The sequence below is a fragment of the Microcaecilia unicolor genome, chromosome 3 (assembly GCF_901765095.1).
Source record: "Microcaecilia unicolor chromosome 3, aMicUni1.1, whole genome shotgun sequence".
Lineage (NCBI taxonomy): Eukaryota > Metazoa > Chordata > Amphibia > Gymnophiona > Siphonopidae > Microcaecilia > Microcaecilia unicolor.
Window position 1 is genome coordinate 458,578,620 of NC_044033.1, and position 23,441 is coordinate 458,602,060.

The following is a 23,441-nucleotide window of genomic DNA, read 5'->3' on the forward strand; positions in this document are numbered from 1 at the left end:
TGAAAGATGGCCACGTCGGGTGATAGTTGTGGATCATCTCCTCTATCTTTTTGCCTACATTTCTTAAAGCTGCTTGGCATCTTCGTTTGACAGAGGGAAAACAGTTGGATACAAGGTCGAAAAGCTCAATGGCCCAGGGAGCTTGAGCAGTCGCGTACCCAAAAATGGTCCATGCTTCCCAGAAAAAGAAGGGCTCAGAGGCTCCAAAGGCCAAAAAATGAAAAAAGAAAAAAGAATTTAAAAAAATTAACAAGTTGTAAAATTTAAGAAAAAGACTATGAAAAAATATCCCGAAAAAGGGAAGGCACTAAAAAGCAAAGTGACAAGCTAAGGAAAGAGATTAGAAAACAAACCTTTTTGCTCAGTGGAAAATACTAGACTGCTGGTCCTGCATTCAACCATCAGGTGGGAGGACAGCTGCCCATGCACGGTGGGGGCACGTCAAAGTTTTAAAGTGACAGTGCACTATGGCAGTATCCACACCGGGCTCCGTGGATGACGTCTTCCACATGTGAGAATATTATGCCTGCTTGTCCTTGGAAAACCTTTGGTACAATAATGCCCCTGAACTAGTACCTATACATACCCTTTATTCAGGACTAACCCTCCCTGTTGATAGAATGTCTAGGGTTCAAGAGTTGTTTTATATTCTGCTTTAAATATGGAGCCTCAGGTGAAAAAACTATTTAGGATTGTATTCTTTAATTTGCAGCTATGCTTAATTACATCTTACTTTGAGGACCTCTTCAGACTCTTGGTCTAATTACTGATTCTACCAGACATTGATTATTGCAATAATTTGTATTTCAGAACTTCCACAAAGTGGTAAATTAACTTCAGGTTTTGCAAAATACTTCTGCTAGGTTGATCTTTACAGCTAGGAAGTATGATAGAGTTACTCCACTTCTGACATGACTAAATTGGCTGCCAATCCAGGCTCGAGTTTGCTAAGTGGCCTATATAATTTAATACACTTCGAGGCTTCAGTCCAGATTATTTTTTTACTCCCTAACAAGCCTAGTCTCCAAGCATTTAACAAAGTTGCCTTTTCACTGTCTGTTAGAATTTCCCTCCAAATAGAGGAATTAGATTTAAAATAAATTGATTCCTCTTTTTAAATTCTAAGAAGCAAAGCTGTGGAATGTTTTTCCTCAAGACAAATTTCTTATCTCAGTTTTTGTCATACTCCGAAAACATTTAATTTTCTCTGATCAGAACCTCGAGACCATCTACAAGATGAATCATCTTTTCCAGCTCTTCTATACAGAATCTACATGTGTGTTTTATCAGGCTTTTTTCTATGCTTATTCTGAACCATCTCACCTATAGCCCATCATTCTCTCATCCTTAGATTTCAGTTTAACTCTCCTTAACCATTCATGTGTTCAGACTTCATCAAAATATAGCTCCCTACTGTATTTGTGCATTTGCCACTTGTTTTTCCTCATTTACTGAGCTGATTTTAAAAAGAATTTTCCCCTTGTTTTGCAAATTGTTGCTTCCTGGTAGATTATCTGTGTATCAGAATGCTTCTCCAAGATTAATGATGGAGACAGATACTGTCATGCAAAGGACCAAGGTTTGATTCGTGGGCTAGGACACTGATTCTTAGGCCAAGCAGGGCTGGTGATTCTACAGTGACAAGGTTCACAGATCCTGGTTAGGAATGGAGAGGTCCAAGTAGCCTCAACCACTGCTCAGCCATAATGGATGAGATTGCATAACCTCTGTCAAGAGAGGAGAATCATTAAATAGGGGCAAAATACCCCAAATGATTATGAATGAATGAGCAAGCAATATAAAGGATTAGGAGGAAGCTGATAGGCCTCAGAAACTAAAGAAAGACATCCACCCCCTAGACAGACATTAACTCATGTCTATTCTGCAATGCTTTAATTGTTTTTATTTAGCACCACGTTACAGTGCAAATGATTTTTAGATGTAGCTCATAGTAGTAGCTTATGGTGAGATATATTTGGGTACACATTGGGCAGACTGGATGGACCGTGCAGGTCTTTTTCTGCTGTATCTACTATTTTACTAGCTATTTCCCAGTCCCTAAAGGGCTTACGATCTAAATTTGTACTTAATATTCTACATCCTTGTGAATAAACCTTTACCATGAGACCTTGCTATATTGTGCTCTGCAACACTGTCATGTCCTTCCTGTTGTGAAATTTTTTTAATTTTTTAAAACTAGGACTGACATGCCTTCACTTCTTGACTGGAGGTTTGCCTAACTTGGTTGCTTCTGATTACACCTCTTGAAAAATAATGTTGCTAGGGGTATTTCAGAAAAACCACCATACAAAACACAAAAGACTGGGCCAAACCTAGATTGAAGAGTCCTGGACTAGTTTATGGCTATACATAAAACCTTAGTGAAATCAAATTGGCTGCTAGCTACTTGATTCCATTGTCTGGAATTACTATCAATTCAGACAATTTTGTTATTAAATTAGTATTTCTAATCAATATACCATAGCAACCACCAACAAAATTCAATGCTCTGTCAGCGTCAATGCCAATTCTGTCAGTTAGAAAGCAGGACATGCCTGCATTACAAGCTGCATTAGCCCTCTGATCCAGTGGCGTAGGAAGGGGGGGGGCGGGAGGGGCGGTCCGCCCTGGGTGCAAGCGCTCGGGGGGGGGGGGGGTGCCGGCCCCGCTGGTTCCCTGCTCTCTCTGCCCCGGAACAGATTACTTCCTGTTCCGGGGCAGAGAGAGCAGGGAACCAGCGGGGCCGACGCAGCTCCGAGTGACGTGCACTCGGGCGGATCGGCCCTCCCGCAGGTAACAATGCAGTCCGGGGGGGGGGGGGGTTCGCGCCGTGCTGCACCGGGGGGGGGGGGCGCAGCGGCGACCCGCCCCGGGTGCCGTTAGCCCTCGCTACGGCACTGCTCTGATCTTATCTAATGGCATTCACTAACAGATTCAAGCATGCTAATATTCAAAAGGATTTAGCAGGCAGGAGCCTTTCCTACCCACTTAAATCGCTTACTACCACCTAACCCCCAATATTCATTGGCATTAAAACAGGCAAGTGCTGCTGAATACTGCCTCTGACTGGTCCCAGAAAAAGTGGGTTGTGCAGGTCAGGGTCAGTAAAAGGAAGGGGTAGGCGTTAGAGAGGAGCTGGGGGTTATGTGGGTGATGGGAACTGGGTTAATTTAGGACAGCTCCAAAAGAACTGAATATTGGCTGGGACCCGTTTAATTTTTTTTTTGGCCGGGGGGGGGGGGGGGGGGGGGAGGGTCCTCCAATCCCCTCAGCCTACCTTCCACCCTTGGGCTTACCTTCCCTCCCTGATGGCCTTCACTCTTACCCTTTGCTGTTGCTTAGAAAAAATGGCTGCTACAACCTTTTGCAGCAGCCTTACTGTTGTGAGAGGTCACAGCTGCCATTTTTTTAAGCAAAGGCAAGAAGCAGTAGCAAGGGGGCTTTGCTCCTGCACCCACTAGGGAGGGAAGGTAGGCCCAGGGAGGGGGGGGGAGCTTTTTGTAGGGATTGGTGGGGGGGGGGGGGGAAGGAGTTATGCAGGTTCTGGCCAATATTCAGCTGGAGGCTGCATAGCTCTCTTACCTCTCACGTGAGCCCCAGCTGCTTATCAGTCAGGAACTGCATAAGCTCTGGCAGCCAGCCACAGCAAAATTTGCCCTAGATTTTGGGCACTGAACATTGGGGGCTAATCTAGCTGGCAAATGTAAGTGTTAAAAAAAAAAAAAAAACCTAAAAAAAAACACACTGGCTGCTGTCGGCTGAATCTGAGGACTGGAACTTGGAGATATAAGGATGACTTAATTGAATCATGTACACCCTTACATTTTGGATTTAGTGAAAATATATGTATGGGAAAATTAGGTTCTTAACTTGGTAATTTTCTTTCCTTTAGTCATAGCAGATGAATCCATTACGAGTGGGTTGTGTCCATCAACCAGCAGGGGGAGATAGAGAGCACTAAAAAACCATAGTGCCTCATGGCCAGCTAGCTCCATCTGCCTCTTCAGTATGTGAAGCTTCCAAAGCAGTGTTACACCGCGAAGCATAACATGAACTTTCCTCACAGTGGATGAACGCCCCAAAACTGGAGCTATGAGTCAAAGGAGGGAATGGACTCATCCTCCTGTAACTGAACAGAAATCCTGAAGAATGTTTTCCAACTTCTCCCAATGAGGGAACATATCTACAGGAAAAACTGAACATAAAATTAACATGAATCACATAATGAACCACAGAGGGAGGGCTCATGGATTCATCAGCTATGACTAAAAGAAAGAAAATTACCAAGGTAAGAACCTAATTTTCCCTTCTTTGTCATCAAGCAGATGAATCCATTACGAGTGGGATGTATCAAAGCAATCCCTAGATAGGGTGGGAACAAGCCACACCACGCGCAAGCACTTGTGCTCCAAAATGCGCATCTCTCATGGCAGCCACATCCAGCCTGTAATGTCGGGCAAACGAGAGCTTAGAAGCCCAAGTAGCTGCACTACATATCTCTTGAAGACAGAGTGCTCCAGTTTCAGCCCAAGAAGAGGAAATCACTCTTGTGGAATGTGCCTTAAAGGCTTCATGCGGAGGCTGGCCAGATAGCAGATATGTTGAAAAGACAGCTTCTTTGAGCCAACGGGCTATAGTGGCCTTAGACGCTGGAGACCCTCTGCGCGGACCTGACAAAAGAACAAAAAGATGGTCAGAGGTCCTGAAGGCATTTGACATGCGCAGATATTGCAACAGAACCCTTCGTACATCCAGAAGGTGCAACTGCCCATAGGCTTCTGGAAACTCCTCTTTAGAAAAGGAGGGCAGGAAAATAGGCTGGTTTATTTATTGCATTTGTATCCCACATTTTCCCACCTTTTTGCAGATTCAGTGTGGCTTACAATATGAGTTAAATGTTGGAAATACAATTTGTTACAGATTGGTTATGGATTACATTGTGCAGAGTTATGCGAAACAATTGAGGTGTCGTTAAGGAATGTAACAATGGAACACAAACATTGAAACTTTGGAAGGAAACAATGGGAGCTTAGAGGGCGATAAAAAGGCATGAAGACATATGGTATATATTTTTCTGTGCGTAAAGGTATGAGTGATGTGATATTACGGGAATGAGAGTTCAGAGGTGAATGTATGATGCATTAGTGAACAGTAAGTGTGGACTTTATGTGTTTTGTTTCTTTCCGTAAATTTAGGTGAAACGCTGAAACCACCTTAGGCATGAAGGAAGGCACCGTACGTAGCATTACTCCGGACTCTGAGAATTGCAGAAATGGGTCTCGAAAGGACAGCGCCTGGAGCTCAGATAGCCGTCTCGCCGATGTCACGGCCACCAAAAAGACCGTCTTTAAGGTCACATTGGTATGTGCAAGTAAGCTTCTTTCAGGTCCAGAGATGTGAGAAACTCTCCTGGCTGTACCGCCGCTATGACAGAGCGCAGGGTTTCCATGTGAAAATGCCGCACGTTCACAGACTTGTTGACTTGTTTTAAGTCTAGGATAGGCCGTAAAGACCGTCCTTTTTGCGGCACCATGAAGTAAATGGAGTAACGGCCAGAGCCGCATTCGGTGGGAGGCACCGGGGAAACCGCCCCAATGTGAATCAAGCCTTGCAAGGTCTCCTCTACCGCTGCCCGTTTGACGGCAAAACCGCATCGGGACTCCACAAACACGTCTCTTATCGGGGCAATGAATTCTATTCTGTAGCCTTCTCTGATCAGGTCCAAGACCCACTGATCTGAGGTAATCTTGGCCCACTCCTCGAGAAAGAGGGAAAGTCGTCCTCCTATCACAGGAATCGAGGAGGGGGCCGGCGCACCATAATTGAGAGGGTTGCCCATGAACTCCAGGTTTTGAGCCTGCTGCTGCGGAACGTTTGTCCGAGCGAAAGGAGTTCCTCTGCTGAAAACGGGCACGCGAAGTGAACCCAGCAGAACGCCCCGGGCGGTACCTTTTAGCTTCACGGAAGCGAGGTCTGTAAGAGGAGGGAACCGCCTAACCCTTGGAAGAAGGCCGTGGCCTATCCTCGGGTAAGCGCTGGGGTTTCGCATCCCCCAGGCCTTTCACAATTTTCTCCAACTCCTCACCAAACAGGAGAAGGCCTTGAAAGGGCAACTTCACCAGCCTTTGCTTAGAGGCCATGTCAGCTGCCCAATGCCGTAGCCACAGAATACGGCGAGCAGCCACCGCTACAGCCATCTGTTTAGCCAAAGCTCTGACCAGATCATAAAGGGCGTCAGCCAAAAATGACAAGGCCAACTCCATCCGCGGTGCCACCTCCGTAAGGGGCTCCGCTCCATCTCCGGGCTGTTCCACTGCCTGTTGTAACCAAGCAAGGCAGGCTCGGGCAGTGTAGCAGCTGCATGCAGACGCCCGTAAGGATAGGCCTGAAATTTCAAAGGACAGTTTCATAGCTGCCTCCAGGCGACAGTCCTGCATGTCCTTCAGGGCAACTCCTCCTTCCACTGGGAGGGTAGTTTTCTTTGTCACAGCCGTGACTAGGGCATCCACTTTAGACACTGCTAAGCGCACCAAATGCTCCTCACTTAGAGGATATAATTGCCCCATAGCCCTGGCGACTTTCAAAGGCCCCTCGGAGTCAGCCCATTGAGCCGTGATAAGCTCTTGGATGGAGTCATGCAAAGGAAAGGCTCGAGCAGGCTTCTTAGTACTTGCCATCCTCGGATTACCGGAGGAAGTCTCAGTACTCCCAGGGTCTTCTATAGAGAGAACCTGCAAGGCATCAGTAATAAGCGCTGGCAGCTCATCGTGGTGGAAAATCTTCACCGCGGAAGGATCAACTGGATCCGGTGGCAATCCTGCACCTTCTTCTGGCTCTCCAGACCACGAAGGCCAGCCAGACCCCTCAGAGTCCTCACATCCCGACCACCGGGGGGGGGGGGGGGGGGGGGGAGGGGGTGCGCCACTCTCTGAAGGGGAATCCACCCTTCTGCGCTTGTCTTGCGGCCATCTGTCAGGGGAAAACATGCCTGATGGTAATCCAAGGCCAGACTCCACTGGAGGGGATACAGAAAGCAGGGCCGCAGAGGGCCCCTGCGAAACAGCTCTTTTAAGATGTATGCATTAAGCAGCAATAAAACAAATTCAGGGGAAAATGGCTCACCCTGGCCTCCCGGTTCCAGTCCGGGGGAAACAGCTCTTTTATTAGCCTCTACACGAGGTGCTCCTCCAGGCTAAAACACCTCTGCCTCAGCAGGGGGCCGCGCCATGCTGTTCCAAAATGGCGCCCGCTGCCAGCTCCACAGAGCGGGAAGGAACATCGCTCGCCATGCTCGGGCCGGCTCTACCGTCTGAAAGCACACCTTACAGAGCCCCGCTGCAGATTTGCACTTGTCACAAATGGAATAGCACTTTACTTTCTCAGCAGCCATCGCCGAAAGCAGCGGAAATTCAAAATGGCGGATACACGCCAAAATCGTCCCGAACGTGGGCCCTCCCTGGAGGAGCTACAAAATGCTCCTACCTCACCAGACCGAGTCTCCGGCTCCAGTCACTCTGCACAATCAGAAGAAAACTTCTTTTCTGGGATCGCAGCGCCAAAGCACGACGCAACATTTTTTTTTTTTTAACGCTGTGAGGAAAGTTTGAGTCAACGGCGAAAGAGGCAAATTTCCAACTCCAGAGGATCAGTAGCGTGGGAAAGGCAGGGAAAGGGCGAACCTATGTGCCTGCATCCACAGCGTGGGCAAAGACAGGGACAGGGCTTGCCTATTTGTCTACTTCCACATTGGGGGCCAGGTAAGGCAGGGAAAGGGCTAACCTATTTGCCTTTAAAGTGGGCACCATCAGCCACAACACCCCAGCTACAACTGGCAAAGCACAGGAGCCACCCCAGGCAGATTTTCTGAAGGACCTTAAACAAGCTGCAACCACCCTGCTGGGGAGATAGAGAATACTTTAGAGGCAGATGGAGCTAGCTGGCCATGAGGCACTATGGGTTTTCAGTGCTCTCTATCTCCCCCTGCTGGTTGATGGACACAACCCACTCGTAATGGATTCATCTGCTTGATGACAAGGAAACAAGGTTTTATACATCTAACATTTTAAATCTGGATTGGCTAAGTAGAAACATAAAAACCTATAAAAATACATTTATGACATACATAAATTTTACCTTCATATCAGCTTCACCTCCACTGTGGGTGTCTTGACAGAAGAAGTTGTACCCTCCTTCCCATACTCCTGTGACTAACTAAGAAAAAAAAAACATACAAAACCATGGTGTAATTTAACAAAAGGTAGAACACACACACCTGCAAATTGCTTTCATCAAAGTTTCTCAGCCTACCCATTTGTAGAAGCAGAAAAATGATTCCACGTATAAGCTTTTCATTGAACACCCCCCCCCCCCCCCCCCCCCCCCCCAATGTCCTCAGGCATGGAAGAAAAAAACCCCAACAGATGTAGAAGGAAAAAGTGGATGCTAATTTGTGCAGTAAAGGTTTGAAGACTGCTTCTCTGATTGTACCATAACCAAATGCACAGAAAAAGAGATACAAAGATTGACATTGCAGCATTTCAGCAAACTCAGAAATTGGAAACTGCCATGACTGATTAGCTTCAGAGTCAACACTGCATAGATCAGTACAGCCACAGTGCTTTAAAACTTACTCCAAGGCCAAGATGAATAGAGGAGCTTTTACATCAATTGTACTCAGAAGGTCGCATCACACTGCACAAACAGTTAATCTCATTTATATCCAAAATACTACAAAGAACAAAGCTCAGCTCTTTTTATAAGCAAGCTATTACTAAGGGCAAGATGTCATTCCAGATTCACCCTGTCTTCTAAATGAACATCAGGTCTACGATATCAATAGGCTCATTTTCAAAGCACTTAGCCTCCCAAAGTTCCATAGAAACCTATGGAACTTAGCCTCCCAAAGTGCTTTGAAAATATGCCTACAAGTCTGTAAACACTGGATCTAATCATGAATGTGTGGGCAAGCAACCTCAATGGTCTCAAAAACTCACAGCTCTAAAGATTCATCAACCTCCTCAGGCTATCAGTATCTTTGGTGGCTTTTCTTGTAACCAAATTTAATTTTCATGGGCAAACCGTGTAATGTTAAAGAGATTAATCTACTAATTCCAAAATAAACTCCCATTAGGTGCTGCTGCTCTCACTGCTAAGCAGACACCACCAAGTCAAACATACAGATTTTTTTTTTTTTAAATGTGGAAATCAAACATATAAACGGCAAGTGACCGACTCACCTGCAAAAGCGCAGTAGAGTCGGAACGCTGAGAGTGTAGAAGTCCAAGCCCCGCCTCCACCAGCAGTACAGCCCAATAGGGAGGAGGGCTTGGACATGGGTGTGGAAATCGGAGGAGGGAGCAGGGCGGGAAGGAGGGGGGCGGAACTGAGGGAAACAGACGCTGGGGGGAGGGCAGGGGAGAGAGCAGGGTTGGGGGGGGGGGGGGGGGAGGCCATAGGAAACAAAAAACTAGCCCGTTGTTACGGGCTTAACGGCTAGTAGTGCCATAAAAGGCAGCTCTCCAAGGTGCAGTGGGGGTGCTAAGCATCCCCAATATTGAGCAAACTATGTGTCCAGAGAGGGGGTAGTGGTAATCTATACTGTTTCTGGCAGTTCCACTTATTTCAAAGTGTCACCACCTACAGTACCATTTCTAAGGGATGTAAATTTGGTGGGCACAAAAGGCATGAGTTAAATCCAAATCCTTTTCTTCATAACCAGCTACAAGATCAAACTGCTTTATATTTTTATAAAAGATTAATTACCACCTTTGAAGTTTAATCACTGAGGGCATAGTAAAACCAGTCTTACATGGATAAAACAATGGTGAGAAACTTCTTAACAGTCCATTATAGCATGCAGTCTTTTGACAAAGGTTTGGGTGGGGGGCGGCGGAGGTGCGCAAAAGGGTAGATAAAGACTCCGTTTTGAGACAGCATCTTTACCAAGATTCAGTACTTAAAACAGGAGTTATAAAGATTTGAGAATGGCCTTCAGACATCCAAGTTGGGGACTAGCTTAATTCAGGTGGTACATTACATCGGATGGAAACTCTGGCCGTATCAACTAAACCGGTGCTGGGCTGGCTTGTATGGTCTGAGTCCCGCCTACAGCAATCTGGTTTAGGATGGGCTGGAGAGAACTTCCAACGGAAACTGCAGTAATTTGGAAAGTGAGGACAGTGCTGGGCAGACTTCTACAGTCTATGCTGGGCAGACTTCTACAGTCTATCTCCCAGAAACAACAAAGAAGACCATGATCACGTATATCGAAGATACTTACCTGTAGCAGGTATCCTCCGAGGACAGCAGGCTTCACATGCTCACCAGTGGGTCAACGATCCACTTAGCCTGGGAAATCGGCACATAGGCAGTAAAGAAAAAGAATCTTCCAGAGCCCTCTGGACATGCAACGTGCCCCACCGTGTATGCGCAGAGCGCCTTCCCGCCTGTGTTTCCATGCCTCATCAGTTTAATCCAAAAGCATAAATATGTACCAAACTAGGAAGAAGCAACTCCAAGGGGAGGTGGGCGGGATTGTGAGAATATTCAGCTTGCTGTCCTCAGAGAATACCTGCTACAGGTATCTTTGCTTCCTCCGAGGACTAGCAGGCTTCCAATTCTCACAAGTGGGGAATTCCTAGCATCCAGGCTCACCCAAAACAATAAACAATGGTCAATTGGGCCTCGCAACGGCGAGGACTCAACGCAGATTAACCTGAAATAAAATACAACTAGATGAGGGTGCAGCCTAGTTCAGAATAAAATGCACCTAGGAGGGTGGAGTTGGATTCTAGACCCCAAACAGATTCAGCAAAACACTGACTGCCCAAACCAGCCATCGCGTTGGGTATCCTACTCAAGGCAGTAATGGGATGTGAATGTGTGGACTGAAGACCACAGCGCAGACTTGCAAATCTCTTCAACGGAGGCAGACTTTAAGTGGGTCACCGATGCAGCCATGGCTCTGACATTGTGAGCCGTGACATAACCCTCTAAAATCAGACCAGCTTGGACATAAGCAAAGGAAATGCAATCTGCTAGCCAATTGGAAATGGTGTGTTTACCGATGGCGACTACCCTCCTGTTGGGATCAAAAGAAACAAACAACTGGGCGGACTTGTCTGAAGGGCTTCGTCCACTCCACATAAAAAGGTCAACGTTCTCTTGCAGTCCAAAGTGTGCAAGCTGCTTTCGCCAGGGTGGGAATGGGATCGGGGAAAAAGTGTTGGCAAGACAATCGACTGGTTCAGATGGAACTCCAACACCACCTTCGGCAGGAACTTAGGTTGCGTGCAGAGGACTACTCTGTTGTGATGGAATTTAGTATAAGGTGCATCCACTACAAAGGTTTGAAGCTCACTGATCCTACGAGCTGCCCAAGAGACAGGCAGAGCTCCGGAGTCTCAATGCAAGGTTGTTTTCTGGTCACTTGATAAGCCTTTCTTTTTAAGGAGATGCTGAAAATTTTGCTTTGAATTCCTCCAAATTCACCGACAGCTTTTGCCCAGCAGTGTAGAGCTGCCTTATTCCATATTTTTTCTTCCAGCGATCAAGCCACTTGATACTAGCAGTAAAATCAGGGTGACCTTCAATGAATTCTTTTTGGAAAAACAAAACAGGGCTCTCTCTTGCAATATAGGTCCCACTATGAAGTGTAAGTGTAAGCATCTGGAGAGGCAATGGTCTAAAAGAGAACAAGTTATTGTGGCAAGAGCACTAATGCTATATAGGCTGTGAAATTACATTATTATAACAAATTTGTAGGAGTTAATACCTTGACACCAGAAGCTCTACAATCTAGTGGGTTCCCTCCTCAACACCAAGGATCTTTTACTCACTTATGAAGAGGCTGCTTTAGCGGCACAGCTAGCTACTTACTTCAAACAGGCAATCTTTAAGATCAGAAAGATTGTCTATCATCCCCTGGGGGTGACCCAGCGGAGCTTCTCAGAGCCAGTTTCCCCGGGCGGAAGTTTAGTGGCTGAACAACTTTGGTCATCTTTCCAGTTGCGTACCTGTGACAGTGTCAAAGCTGTGATATTAAAGTATTCTTTTTTGCAATTCTCCTTTCATGCTTGTCCGAATTACTTATTATGAGCCGCCCCTGACCTTTTTATTGATCTACTTAAATGTCAATTATCCTATATAATAAAAAGCACCTCCAGCGTTCTGAAGCTGACTCCGTGGCAGTGAAGGTTTGAAGGGTTCGTGCTGGCTGCAACGCTGTATCCATCTCCTGTACCGACGTCACGTACTTCTGGGTTCGTCACAAAAAGCACTGACCAACCACAGAGTAGCAGCACGAGGCACAACCTCAACATCTATAGCCTTCCCTTCAAGTTCGTTCCCTCAGAGTCCTGCCCTCACGGAAAGAGGAAATGACATCAGCAGGTGGGACTCTGGGGGAACGAAGTCAAAGGGAAGGCTACAGACGGGCAGGGCTTTCAAAGATGCGGTCGCTTCGATGGAGGTAAACGGGAGTGAGGAGAACCGATGGGTGGCTGGAGAGGGGGCAGGGGAGCGAGGAGAATCTCTGGGTGGCTGGAGTGGGAGCAGGGGAGAGAGGACAATCGCTGGGTGCCTGGAGGGGGGGGGGAGCAGGGGAGAGAGGAGAATCGCAGGATGGCTGGAGGAGGGGCAGGGGAGAGAGGAGAATCGCTGGGTGGCTGGAGGGGGGGCAGGGGAGAGAGGAGACACACTCGCACCCAGCAGTCGCACACTCACTCTCTCTCTCTCACACACACACAGTCACTCTCACACACGCTCTCTCAAACATACACACTCCGAGAAAAACCTTGCTAGCGCCCGTTTCATTTGTGTCAGAAACAGGCCTGTTTTACTAGTCTTGTTGTCGCATGGGCTTTTCCCTGAAAAGAAGGGTTCCATTATGTTTACTCCAATTCCTTTAAAAAAGACCCATGCTACCGGGAGAGATGTCACTAACTATAGGCCAGTGGCTTCTATCCCCATTTTGGTGAAGATAATGGAGGGTTTAATTGGGCGTCAGATAATGGAGCATCTCGCCTCCCTTTTTGCATAACTCGCAACCTGGGTTCAGACCATGCTACAGCACAGAAACTGTGTTAACCCCTCTTGTGGTAAATTTTAGGGCTGAGATTAGCTTGGCCAGAAGGGTTCTTGTGTTGCAATTTGATATGTCAAGTGCATTTAACATGGTCCATCACGATATATCACTTCAATTTATTTCCCCTTTTGCATGTGACTTTCAAGATATTCTGCTATTGGTTAAATCTGGCTTGTATCTGATGGCATCTTGGGCATCTGCTTTCAAATTAAAGTTGAAGACAAAACCAAAATCTTGGTTCTCTCTCACTAATCCTTTTGATCACACTTAGAGTTTTACTATTGAGGTATCTTACCCTACGCAAGCTGGGAGTGCATGTGTTCCCTTATCTCGACGATTGGCTGGTGAAGAGCACCATGGAGGACAGTGCTCGGAGTCAGTGCGGATAACTATGCAGGTGCTAGAACTACTAGGGTTTGTAATAAACTATCCCAAGTCCCAATCTCCATCCTGTTCAAACAATTGCAGTTTATAGGAGCCCTGCTCGATACAAAGAATGTCCGAGCCTTCCTCCCAGAGGCGTGTGTGGACAAGCTTCTCTCCCTTGCGTCCAAGGTTCAGACATTGCAGCAGGTCACAGCTCGGCAGATGCTGAGGTTGTTGGGCCACATGGCTTCCACAGTGTATGTTACACCCATGGCACGATTTCAAATGAGGTCTGCTCAATAGACCCTGGCTTCTCAGTGGTATCAAGCCACAGGACTTCTGGAAGATGTTATCTGAGTGTCCCCGGAGCTTGTGCGCTCTCTTCAGTGGTGGACAATTCGCTCCAATCTGACTTTGGGACTACCATTCCAAATTCCTCAGCCACAAAAGTGCTGATGACTGATGCATCTCTCCTGGGGTGGGGAGCTCACGTAGATGGGCTTCATACCCAGGGAGCTTGGTCCCTTTAGGAAATGAATCTTCAGATTAACCTCCTGGAGCACTGAGTAAGCTGGAACGCTCTAAAGGCTTTCAGAGATCAGCTATCCAGTCAAATTATCCTAATTCAAACAGACAATCAGGTTGCGATGTATTACACCAACAAGCAGGGGTGCACCGGATCTCGCCCTCTGTGTCGGGAAGCCGTCCAGATGTGGCTCTGGGCACGCCATCACAGCATGGCAGGTTGGTTGGTTAGTAGTCAGGCAGGCAGGAACAGGTGAGCGCGGTGGAGAGCTCAGCAGCGGGACTGGAGCAAGCTGGAATAATTTAGAGGTAGGTTGATTGGCTAGCAGGCAGGCAGGCTAGCAGGAACGGGCTGGAGCAGGCAGACCGGAACAGGCTGGAGCAGATGGACTGGACTGAATATTTCCAAGTTATACCCTGATACACCATTTGTGAGTGAGTAGTTTACAATCAAATCAATAAATTCAGATAAAAGTAGATGATATCCCGCCCAATGGAGACTGTCTGGGCAGCTTACAACAACATAATAAAACTCAAAAAAGTGAAAATTCTGATAAGAAACAGAAATCAGTAGCTGTGTCTGCAGATCCCCAGTCTTCATGTGCATTCTACAGAAACCCCCAACTGCCAACAGGCCTAGGCAGCCAGACAAACAGGATACGTAGAGAATGACACAGGGACAGAGACCTGCAGTAACCATGGGGACAGTGAGGGGATGGGGACAGCGCTTGTGGGGATAGGAACAAACTTTGTCCCTGTGTCATCTCTACTTTGAAGCTGTTAATGAATTGGATAGTTATTTGTGTCTGAGTGATTAAGAAGATTATTTTGATATTTTGGAAAAACAAGCAAACATGCTGGCCACAACTGGCAAAATTCTCAGATGTTCTGGTGGCAAATTTGCTACCAGAACATCTTCTGAGAAGATATCTTCTATTGCAGGAATGATTGTGGAAGACAGGAGAGGTAGACTAAATCCTGAGATTATCCTATATAATAATTCTCACCTCCGACGTTCTGACTTGCTGCCTGGGACCGTGGCTCATTCCAAGCTGGTCTGCTAGGCTCCGTAGATCAGGCTGACATCACCGTAGCCAGATGTCAACTTCAGAACCCGGGGGAAAAAAAACATGCCTCAAAGCTGATCCATGTCCAGAGGAGGGTCGCTGGACATAAGTGGCTGGAGAGGGGGCAGGGGAGAGAGGAGGGTCGCTGGACATGGGTGGCTGGAGGGGGGAGCAGGGGAAAGAGAAGGGTCACTGGACATGGGTGGCTGGAGGAGGGAGCAGGGGAAAGAGAAGGGTCACTGGACATGGGTGGCTGGAGGGGGAAGCAGGGGAAAGAGAAGGGTCGCTGGGACATGGGTGGCTGCAGGGGGGGCAGGGGAGAGAGGAGGTTCGCTAGATATGGGTGGCTGCAGGGGAGCCGAGGAAAACCTTGCTAGCGCCCACTTCATTTGTGTCAGAAACGGGCCTTTTTTTACTAGTAAGTATATAAGTCAATCAAGCCCAGCATCCTGTTTCCAACAGTGGCCAATCCAGGTTACAAGTACCTAGCAAGGTCCCAAAACAGTACAATACAGTGGTGGAAATAAGTATTTGATCCCTTGCTGATTTTGTAAGTTTGCCCACTGACAAAGACATGAGCAGCCCATAATTGAAGGGTAGGTTATTGGTAACAGTGAGAGATAGCACATCACAAATTAAATCCGGAAAATCACATTGTGGAAAGTATATGAATTTATTTGCATTCTGCAGAGGGAAATAAGTATTTAATCCCTCTGGCAAACAAGACCTAATATTGGTGGCAAAACCCTTGTTGGCAAGCACAGCGGTCAGACGTCTTCTGTAGTTGATGATGAGGTTTGCATCATGTCAGGAGGAATTTTGGTCCACTCCTCTTTGCAGATCATCTCTAAATCATTAAGAGTTCTGGGCTGTCGCTTGGCAACTCGCAGCTTCAGCTCCCTCCATAAGTTTTCAATGGGATTAAGGTCTGGTGACTGGCTAGGCCACTCCATGACCCTAATGTGCTTCTTCCTGAGCCACTCCTTTGTTGCCTTGGCTGTATGTTTTGGGTCATTGTCGTGCTGGAAGACCCAGCCACGACCCATTTTTAAGGCCCTGGCGGAGGGAAGGAGGTTGTCACTCAGAATTGTACGGTACATGGCCCCATCCATTCTCCCATTGATGCGGTGAAGTAGTCCTGTGCCCTTAGCAGAGAAACACCCCCAAAACATAACATTTCCACCTCCATGCTTGACAGTGGGGACGGTGTTCTTTGGGTCATAGGCAGCATTTCTCTTCCTCCAAACACGGCGAGTTGAGTTCATGCCAAAGAGCTCAATTTTTGTCTCATCTGACCACAGCACCTTCTCCCAATCACTCTCGGCATCATCCAGGTGTTCACTGGCAAACTTCAGACGGGCCGTCACATGTGCCTTCCGGAGCAGGGGGACCTTGCGGGCACTGCAGGATGCAATCCGTTATGTCGTAATGTGTTACCAATGGTTTTCGTGGTGACAGTGGTCCCAGCTGCCTTGAGATCATTGACAAGTTCCCCCCTTGTAGTTGTAGGCTGATTTCTAACCTTCCTCATGATCAAGGATACCCCACGAGGTGAGATTTTGCGTGGAGCCCCAGATCTTTGTCGATTGACAGTCATTTTGTACTTCTTCCATTTTCTTACTATGGCACCAACAGTTGTCTCCTTCTCGCCCAGCGTCTTACTGATGGTTTTGTAGCCCATTCCAGCCTTGTGCAGGTGTATGATCTTGTCCCTGACATCCTTAGACAGCTCCTTGCTCTTGGCCATTTTGTAGAGGTTAGAGTCTGACTGATTCACTGAGTCTGTAGACAGGTGTCATTCATACAGGTGACCATTGCCGACAGCTGTCTGTCATGCAGGTAACGAGTTGATTTGGAGCATCTACCTGGTCTGTAGGGGCCAGATCTCTTACTGGTTGGTGGGGGATCAAATACTTATTTCCCCTCTGCAGAATGCAAATAAATTCATTTACTTTCCACAATGTGATTTTCCGGATTTAATTTGTGATGTGCTATCTCTCACTGTTACCAATAACCTACCCTTCAATTATGGGCTGCTCATGTCTTTGTCACTGGCTATCCTAGAAATAAGCAGTGGGGTTAAATGGGCAGTATTCACAATGGAAAAGGGTAGTTAGTGGGGTTCCTCAGGGGTCTGTGCTAGGACCGCTGCTTTTTAAAATATTTATAAATGATTTAGAGATGGGAGTAACTAGCGAGGTAATTAAATTTGCTGATGACACAAAGTTATTCAAAGTTGTTAACTCGCGACAGGATTGTGAAAAATTACAGAAGGATCTTACGAGACTGGGCAGCTAAATGGCAGATGATGTTTAATGTGAGCAAGTGCAAGGTGATGCATCTGTGGGGAAAAAAGAACCCGAATTATAGCTACGTCATGCAAGGTTCCACGTTAGGAGTTAAGGACCATGAAAGGGATCTGGGTGTCATTGTCGATAATACGCTGAAACCTTCTGCTCAGTGTGCTGCTGCGGCTCGGAAAGCGAATAGAATGTTGGGTATTATTAGGAAAGGTATGGAAAACAGGTGTGAGGATGTTATAATGCCGTTATATCGCTCCATGGTGCGACTGCACCTTGAGTATTGTGTTCAATTCTGGTCGCCGCATCTCAAGAAAGATATAGTGGAATTGGAAAAGGTGCAGCAAAGGGAGACTAAATGATAGCAGGGATGGGACAACTTCCCTATGAAGAAAGACTAAGGAGGCTAGGGCTTTTCAGCTTGGAGAAGAGACGGCTGAGGGGAGACATGATAGAGGTATATAAAATAATGAGTGGAGTGGAACAGGTGGATGTGAAGCGTCTGTTCATTGCCTTCCAAAAATACTAGGACTATGGGGCATGCAATGAAACTACAGTGTAGTCAATTTAAAACAATCGGAGAAAATGTTTCTTCACCCAACACGTAATTAAACTCTGGAATTCGTTGCCGGAGAACGTGGTGAAGGTGGGTTAGTTTGGCAGAGTTTAAAAAGGTGTTAGACAGTTTCCTAAAGGACAAGTCCATAAACCGCTACTAAATGGACTTGGGAAAAATCCACACTTCCGGGAATAACATGTATAGAATGTTTGTACGTTTGGGAAGCTTGCCAGGTTCCCTTGGCCTGGATTGGCCGCTGTCGTGGACAGGATGCTGGGCTCGATGGACCCTTGGTCTTTTCCCAGTGTGGCATTACTTATGTACTTATTTTCCCAAGTCCATCTTAATAATGACTTATGGACTTCTCTTTTAGGAAGTTAGCCAAACCTTTTTTTAAACCCTGCTAACTGCTTTTACTACATTCTCTGACAACAAATTCTAGAATTTAATTACACATTGAGTGAAGAAATATTTTCTCCAATTCGTTTTAAATTTACTATTTTGTAGCTTCATTGCGTGCCCCCTTGTCCTAGTATTTTTGGAAAAGAGTAAACAATCGATTCATGTCTACCCATTCCATTCCACTCATTATTTTATAGACTTCTACCATATCTCCCCTCATCTGTCTTTTCTCCAAGCTGAAGAGCCCTAGCCACTTTAGCCTTTCCTCATAGGGAAGTCATCCCATCCCCTTTATCATTTTCATCACCCATCTCTGTACCTTTTCTAATTCTACTATATCTTTTTTGAGATGCAGTGACCAGAATTGCACATAGTATTCAAGGTAAGGTCGCACCAGTGGAGCAATACAAAGGCATTATAACATCCTCATTTTTGTTTTCCATTCCTTTCCTAATAATACCTAGCATTCTCTTTGCTTTCTTAGCCATCGCTGCACACTGAGCAGAGGATTTCAATATCTCATCAATGATAACACTTAGATCCCTTTCCTGGTCGGCGATTCCTACTGTGAACCTTGCATCACAAAGCAGTAGTTCGGGTTCACATGCATCACTTTGCGCTTGCTCACATTCAACGTCATCTGCCATTTGGATGAGTAACAATCCACAGACTACAAATAATAACACAGTGCTTCACAGGGCATATTTCTCCCACGATAGAGCAAACAGACGGGTTGTATTTTATACCCTTAGACATTTAATAGGGAGCAGGATTCTTGGGGTAGTAGTAAGCTATGGGGTTGGAAGAGAAAGGGTGGTGGTGATGGGGGATTATAGTTGCTTGTTATATTGTTTTCTATTTGTGATTTATAAATAGTTTCACAGCATATTGTTCTTTTTTATTTATTTATTTATTTATTCATGACACTTATACCCTCCTTTAGCCGAAATAGACTCAAGTTCAATGTGGCTTAGAAAGTGAATAAAACATGATAATGTACAGAACATAACACAAATTACAATAACTTCCAGAAGCAATTAATACATGTGCAGTAATAATCAGGGATTTAGACTATCTCAAGGACAAATAATTAAGGGTGGATACATAAGAGGCATAATTAGGCAGGACTAGATGGGAAACAAGATTAAGAAAAGGGTTTGTAGGTAAAATTCAAACAAGAGTTCTATGTATTCAGAAAGACCAGACTGAAGAAATGTGTTTTTAGAAGACTTCTAAAAGATAATCATCTGTAAACTTAATCGATTTAGGAAGAGAATTCCAAATTTTGGCTGCCTTGATATATAAAACAATTCACTCTGCTAATTTTTTCTATCACATTCTTACAGATAGGGAACTGTAAGACAAGATATTCTCTAGATGATGAAACAGCATTACGAGGGTGGTAATTCAATACGATTATTCATATATGATGGGGCTTGACCAAACAGGATTTGAGGCCAACTCCACAGATTCCGTAATAGTCAATAATATTTAAAAAGCATATTATGATCAACAGTATCAAAGGCATGGAGGAGATGGTGCCTCTAGAGAGGAGGAGGGCAAGGGGCGAGAAGAGATGGAAACTACATAGAGTTTGTCCTGCCACTCAGGATTTGCACCATTTTTTTGCTATACGTTGTCTATGCAAGAGTCTCTCTACTATTTTTCAGTTTTTCTAGTGACATTTTCAAAGTGCTATAATGTGGAGTACATATGTTTGCTATACTGCCCATTAGGACCCTGATGAAGGCAAAACCACTGCAGTGTTGGTTAGTACCTTCTGTACTGTACATGTGTATTGCTGCTATTAGACTAATTTGTAAGACTGGTTTTGTTAATAAATTGTGCCATTGAACACATCCTGACCCAGTCTGGTTTTCGTCCCGGTTACTCCAACAGTTTATCGCAATCTCTTCTAATGATGTTCATTCTGCTACTGAACAAGGTTAAGGCCCTTCTTTTAGTTTCGGTAGATCTTTTCCTCTGCCTTTGACATGGTCAGTCATTTCCATTTTGCTGTCTTGATTGTCTTCTTTGGTTTTGATCCTTCCTCTCGGGCTGTTTCTTTTAAAGGTATTACTACCATCATCTCTTTCTGATCTAATGCCTCTAGCTGTGGTGTTCCTCAGGGTTCGATTCTTTCCCCTTTACTTTTCAATGTCTTTCTTGCTATGTTGGCATCTCTCATTCAGGAATTACATTTAGAATGTTACATTTATGCAGATGTTATTCTCCAAGTCTCTTGCCAGGTCCCTTATCATGCTGATCTTAGTCCTCTGCAAACATACCTTGATGCTGTTCCTGCTTGGCATAAATCTAGTCTAACCACCCTCACCTTAATCATCAAAAAACATCCTCAATTGGGCTTACAGGTCACTGTTCTACTCCTTCCATTGCTCCAACTATTGATAATGTTCCTGTCCGTTTAGTTGACACAGAAGTATTTATGAGTTTGTATAGTGCACTCACTTTTTTCAACCCACATTCTTCTATTGTCAGGAGCTGCTTCCACTCTTTGCATCTTGTGTGGTCCATCTGTCCTTTTCTAGATAATGACAGCTGTGCCACTCTTTACGCTTTGGTAGCTTCAAAACTCATTATTGTATCATATATATGCTGGTCTTTCCGAAATATCCCTCCATAAATTACAGGCCATACAGAATACAGCTATACATATTCTTCCACAATGCCAGATGCTATGATTATGTTACGCCCCTCTAAAGATCATCATTGGCTTCCATAAAACCTGTATCATCATAAAATTTGACTATCACTTTCAAATCCCTTCATTTAGGCTCTCTCCCTTATTTTAGCTAGTCTCATTAATCCATATACCCTCTTCTCGCACTCTTCAATCTGCATTTGATTGCCATTTATCTGTTCCTTAGTTCAACTTCTGCCTTCTTCTGTTGGCTCCTTCTCTCTGGAACGAAATCAGAGCTTTCTATTCTCATTTTCACAGTTTTTTTTAAAAAACATTTGTTTTTCGCAGGCCTACCTTCAGTGCCGGGGCGAAAATAGTGGAAACTATTATAACGAATGAAATTACACAACTCAACACATGGTTATGGAAAGAGTTAGCAGGTGTTTCAGCCAAGGAAAGTCTTGCCTCACCAATTTGTTTCAAGGTGATCCAGTGATGTCGTTTTATCTGGATTTTCAGAAAGCTTTTGACAAAGTTCCTCATGAGAGACTCCTGAGAAAATTAAGAGTCATGAGTAGTAGGTAATGTCCTTCTGAGGATTAGGAATTGGTTACTGGACAGAATGCAGAGGGTATGTGTTAAATGGCCATATTTTCTCATAGAGGAGGGTGAGTAGAGGAGTGCCACAGAAATCTGTACTGGGACAGGTGAAATTTAACTATTTATAAATGATCTGGAAAATGGGACGACGAGCGAGGCATTTAAATTTGCAGATGACAAAAAATTATTTAAAGTTGTCAAACACATGCTGATTGTGAAAAATTGCAGGCAGACCATAGTAAGGACTGGGCATTCAAATGGCAGATGAAATTTAATGTGGACAATGCAAAGTGATGCACATTGGGAAGAATAATCTGAATCAAAGCTACCTGACGCTAGAGTCCATCTCAGCAGTCAGCACTCAAGAAAAAGATATAGGTGCAAAATAAGACCAAGACTATATAATGCCTCTGAATCACTCCATGGTGTGACCTTACCTTGAGTAGTCCGTTCAATTCTGGTTGCCATTATCTTAAAGAGATATCGCGGAATTAGAAAAGGTTCAAAGAAGAATGATCAAAATGATAAAGCAAATGGAACTCCTCTCATATGAGGAAAGGCTAAACAGGTTAGTGCTCTTCAGCTTTCATAAGAGATGGCCGAGGGGGCTATAAGATTGAGGTCTATAAAATCCTGAGTGGTGTAGAACGGGTGGAAATGAAATCAATTTTTCACTCTTTCAAAATGTACAAAGACCAGGGGACACAATCCCACAACAAATATTCATGAGAGAGATTTGCACGCATCCAAATCTCTCTCATGAATATTCATTGTGATATTCTGGAAAACCAGACTGGCTGGGGTGCCTCCAGGACCCGGTTTGGGAACCTGCATTATGAAATAAAAGGGATCTGCACCGAATTTAGGCATCAGGAATTTACACCGTTTTGCCTTAATGTAGTTGCAGTTCCTGGCATTTAAGCACTATCTGTGAACAGCACCTAAATTAGTGATAACGCTATTTTTTTTGTGCCATTTATAGAATTTAGTCCTTATGTATGTCTTGTTTTTATTATTACTTACATGTGTCTGTTCACAATTTAATGTGCCCCTGATGCAGGCAGAGTTTCTGTTGAAACATGTTGGTTGATTTTGAGACATCTATATGATAGAATATCACACCTTGCGTTAGATTGCTACTAGCTCGTTACCTAGCTGCTCTTTCTCTGGATTACTGGACTTCTGCTTGGGCCCTTTGTACCTCTCTGCTGTTTTAGGCATGGATAATCACCCAATAGTCCAGGATGGTACACCACAAGGCTAAAGAAACAAAAAACATTACAGCTAGAGGAGGGAAGCACTCCAGCCATGAAACAGTTAGTGATATTCTGAAAAAATGTAAAACAGTCCTGTCAACTGCATGAACATGCAGTTCTTGGTTTTTACATCTAAATATTTTGTTTGTAAATATAGAATCCTTACAGTTAAGATTAGGTGGCTGATTCCTAGTCCCACAAGGTACAAAACATTGGCAAGATGAAAAACCGTTAACGCAAATAAAAGCCAAGTTCCTAACCAGTACTTGCCCAAGATTAATTCACATTCTCATCTTGGTAAACAGTTCTAACAAATATTAGCCATTCATTTTTCAAGGACAATTTTCAATAACAAACCATAAAATGACATTTGTCTGTATGCCACGCGTAAGTCTCCAATGACTATTTTTGGCAGCTGTTAGAGCTGTTTTGCAAATGCCTGGTTCACCGGTTGTTCCGATGATCTGAAACAAATTCTGGCATATCACTTTCTTTATTCACCTAGCCAGTAGTTGTCAAAAAAATATTTTTTAATTCGTAACTGTGTGCAAGTGTTCTGAAATGCCAATTTTCTGGTAGTGGAATTTCAAAGAATGAGTTTGACCACCAAAGGCTTCTTTATTGGACCACAAATAAAG

At 44.9% G+C, this 23,441-nt stretch overlaps 1 protein-coding gene across 2 annotated transcripts in view; it reads right to left on the reverse strand.

The window, feature by feature from the left end:
- Nucleotides 1-23,441, reverse strand: part of ELOVL5 (ELOVL fatty acid elongase 5) — a 123,595-nt gene that overhangs the window by 75,106 nt on the left and 25,048 nt on the right. For both annotated transcript variants that reach the window (XM_030198965.1, XM_030198966.1), the window contains exon 4: nt 8,134-8,211. In XM_030198965.1, coding sequence (XP_030054825.1) covers nt 8,134-8,211 — 78 coding nt within the window. The remainder of the gene's footprint in view (nt 1-8,133; nt 8,212-23,441) is intronic.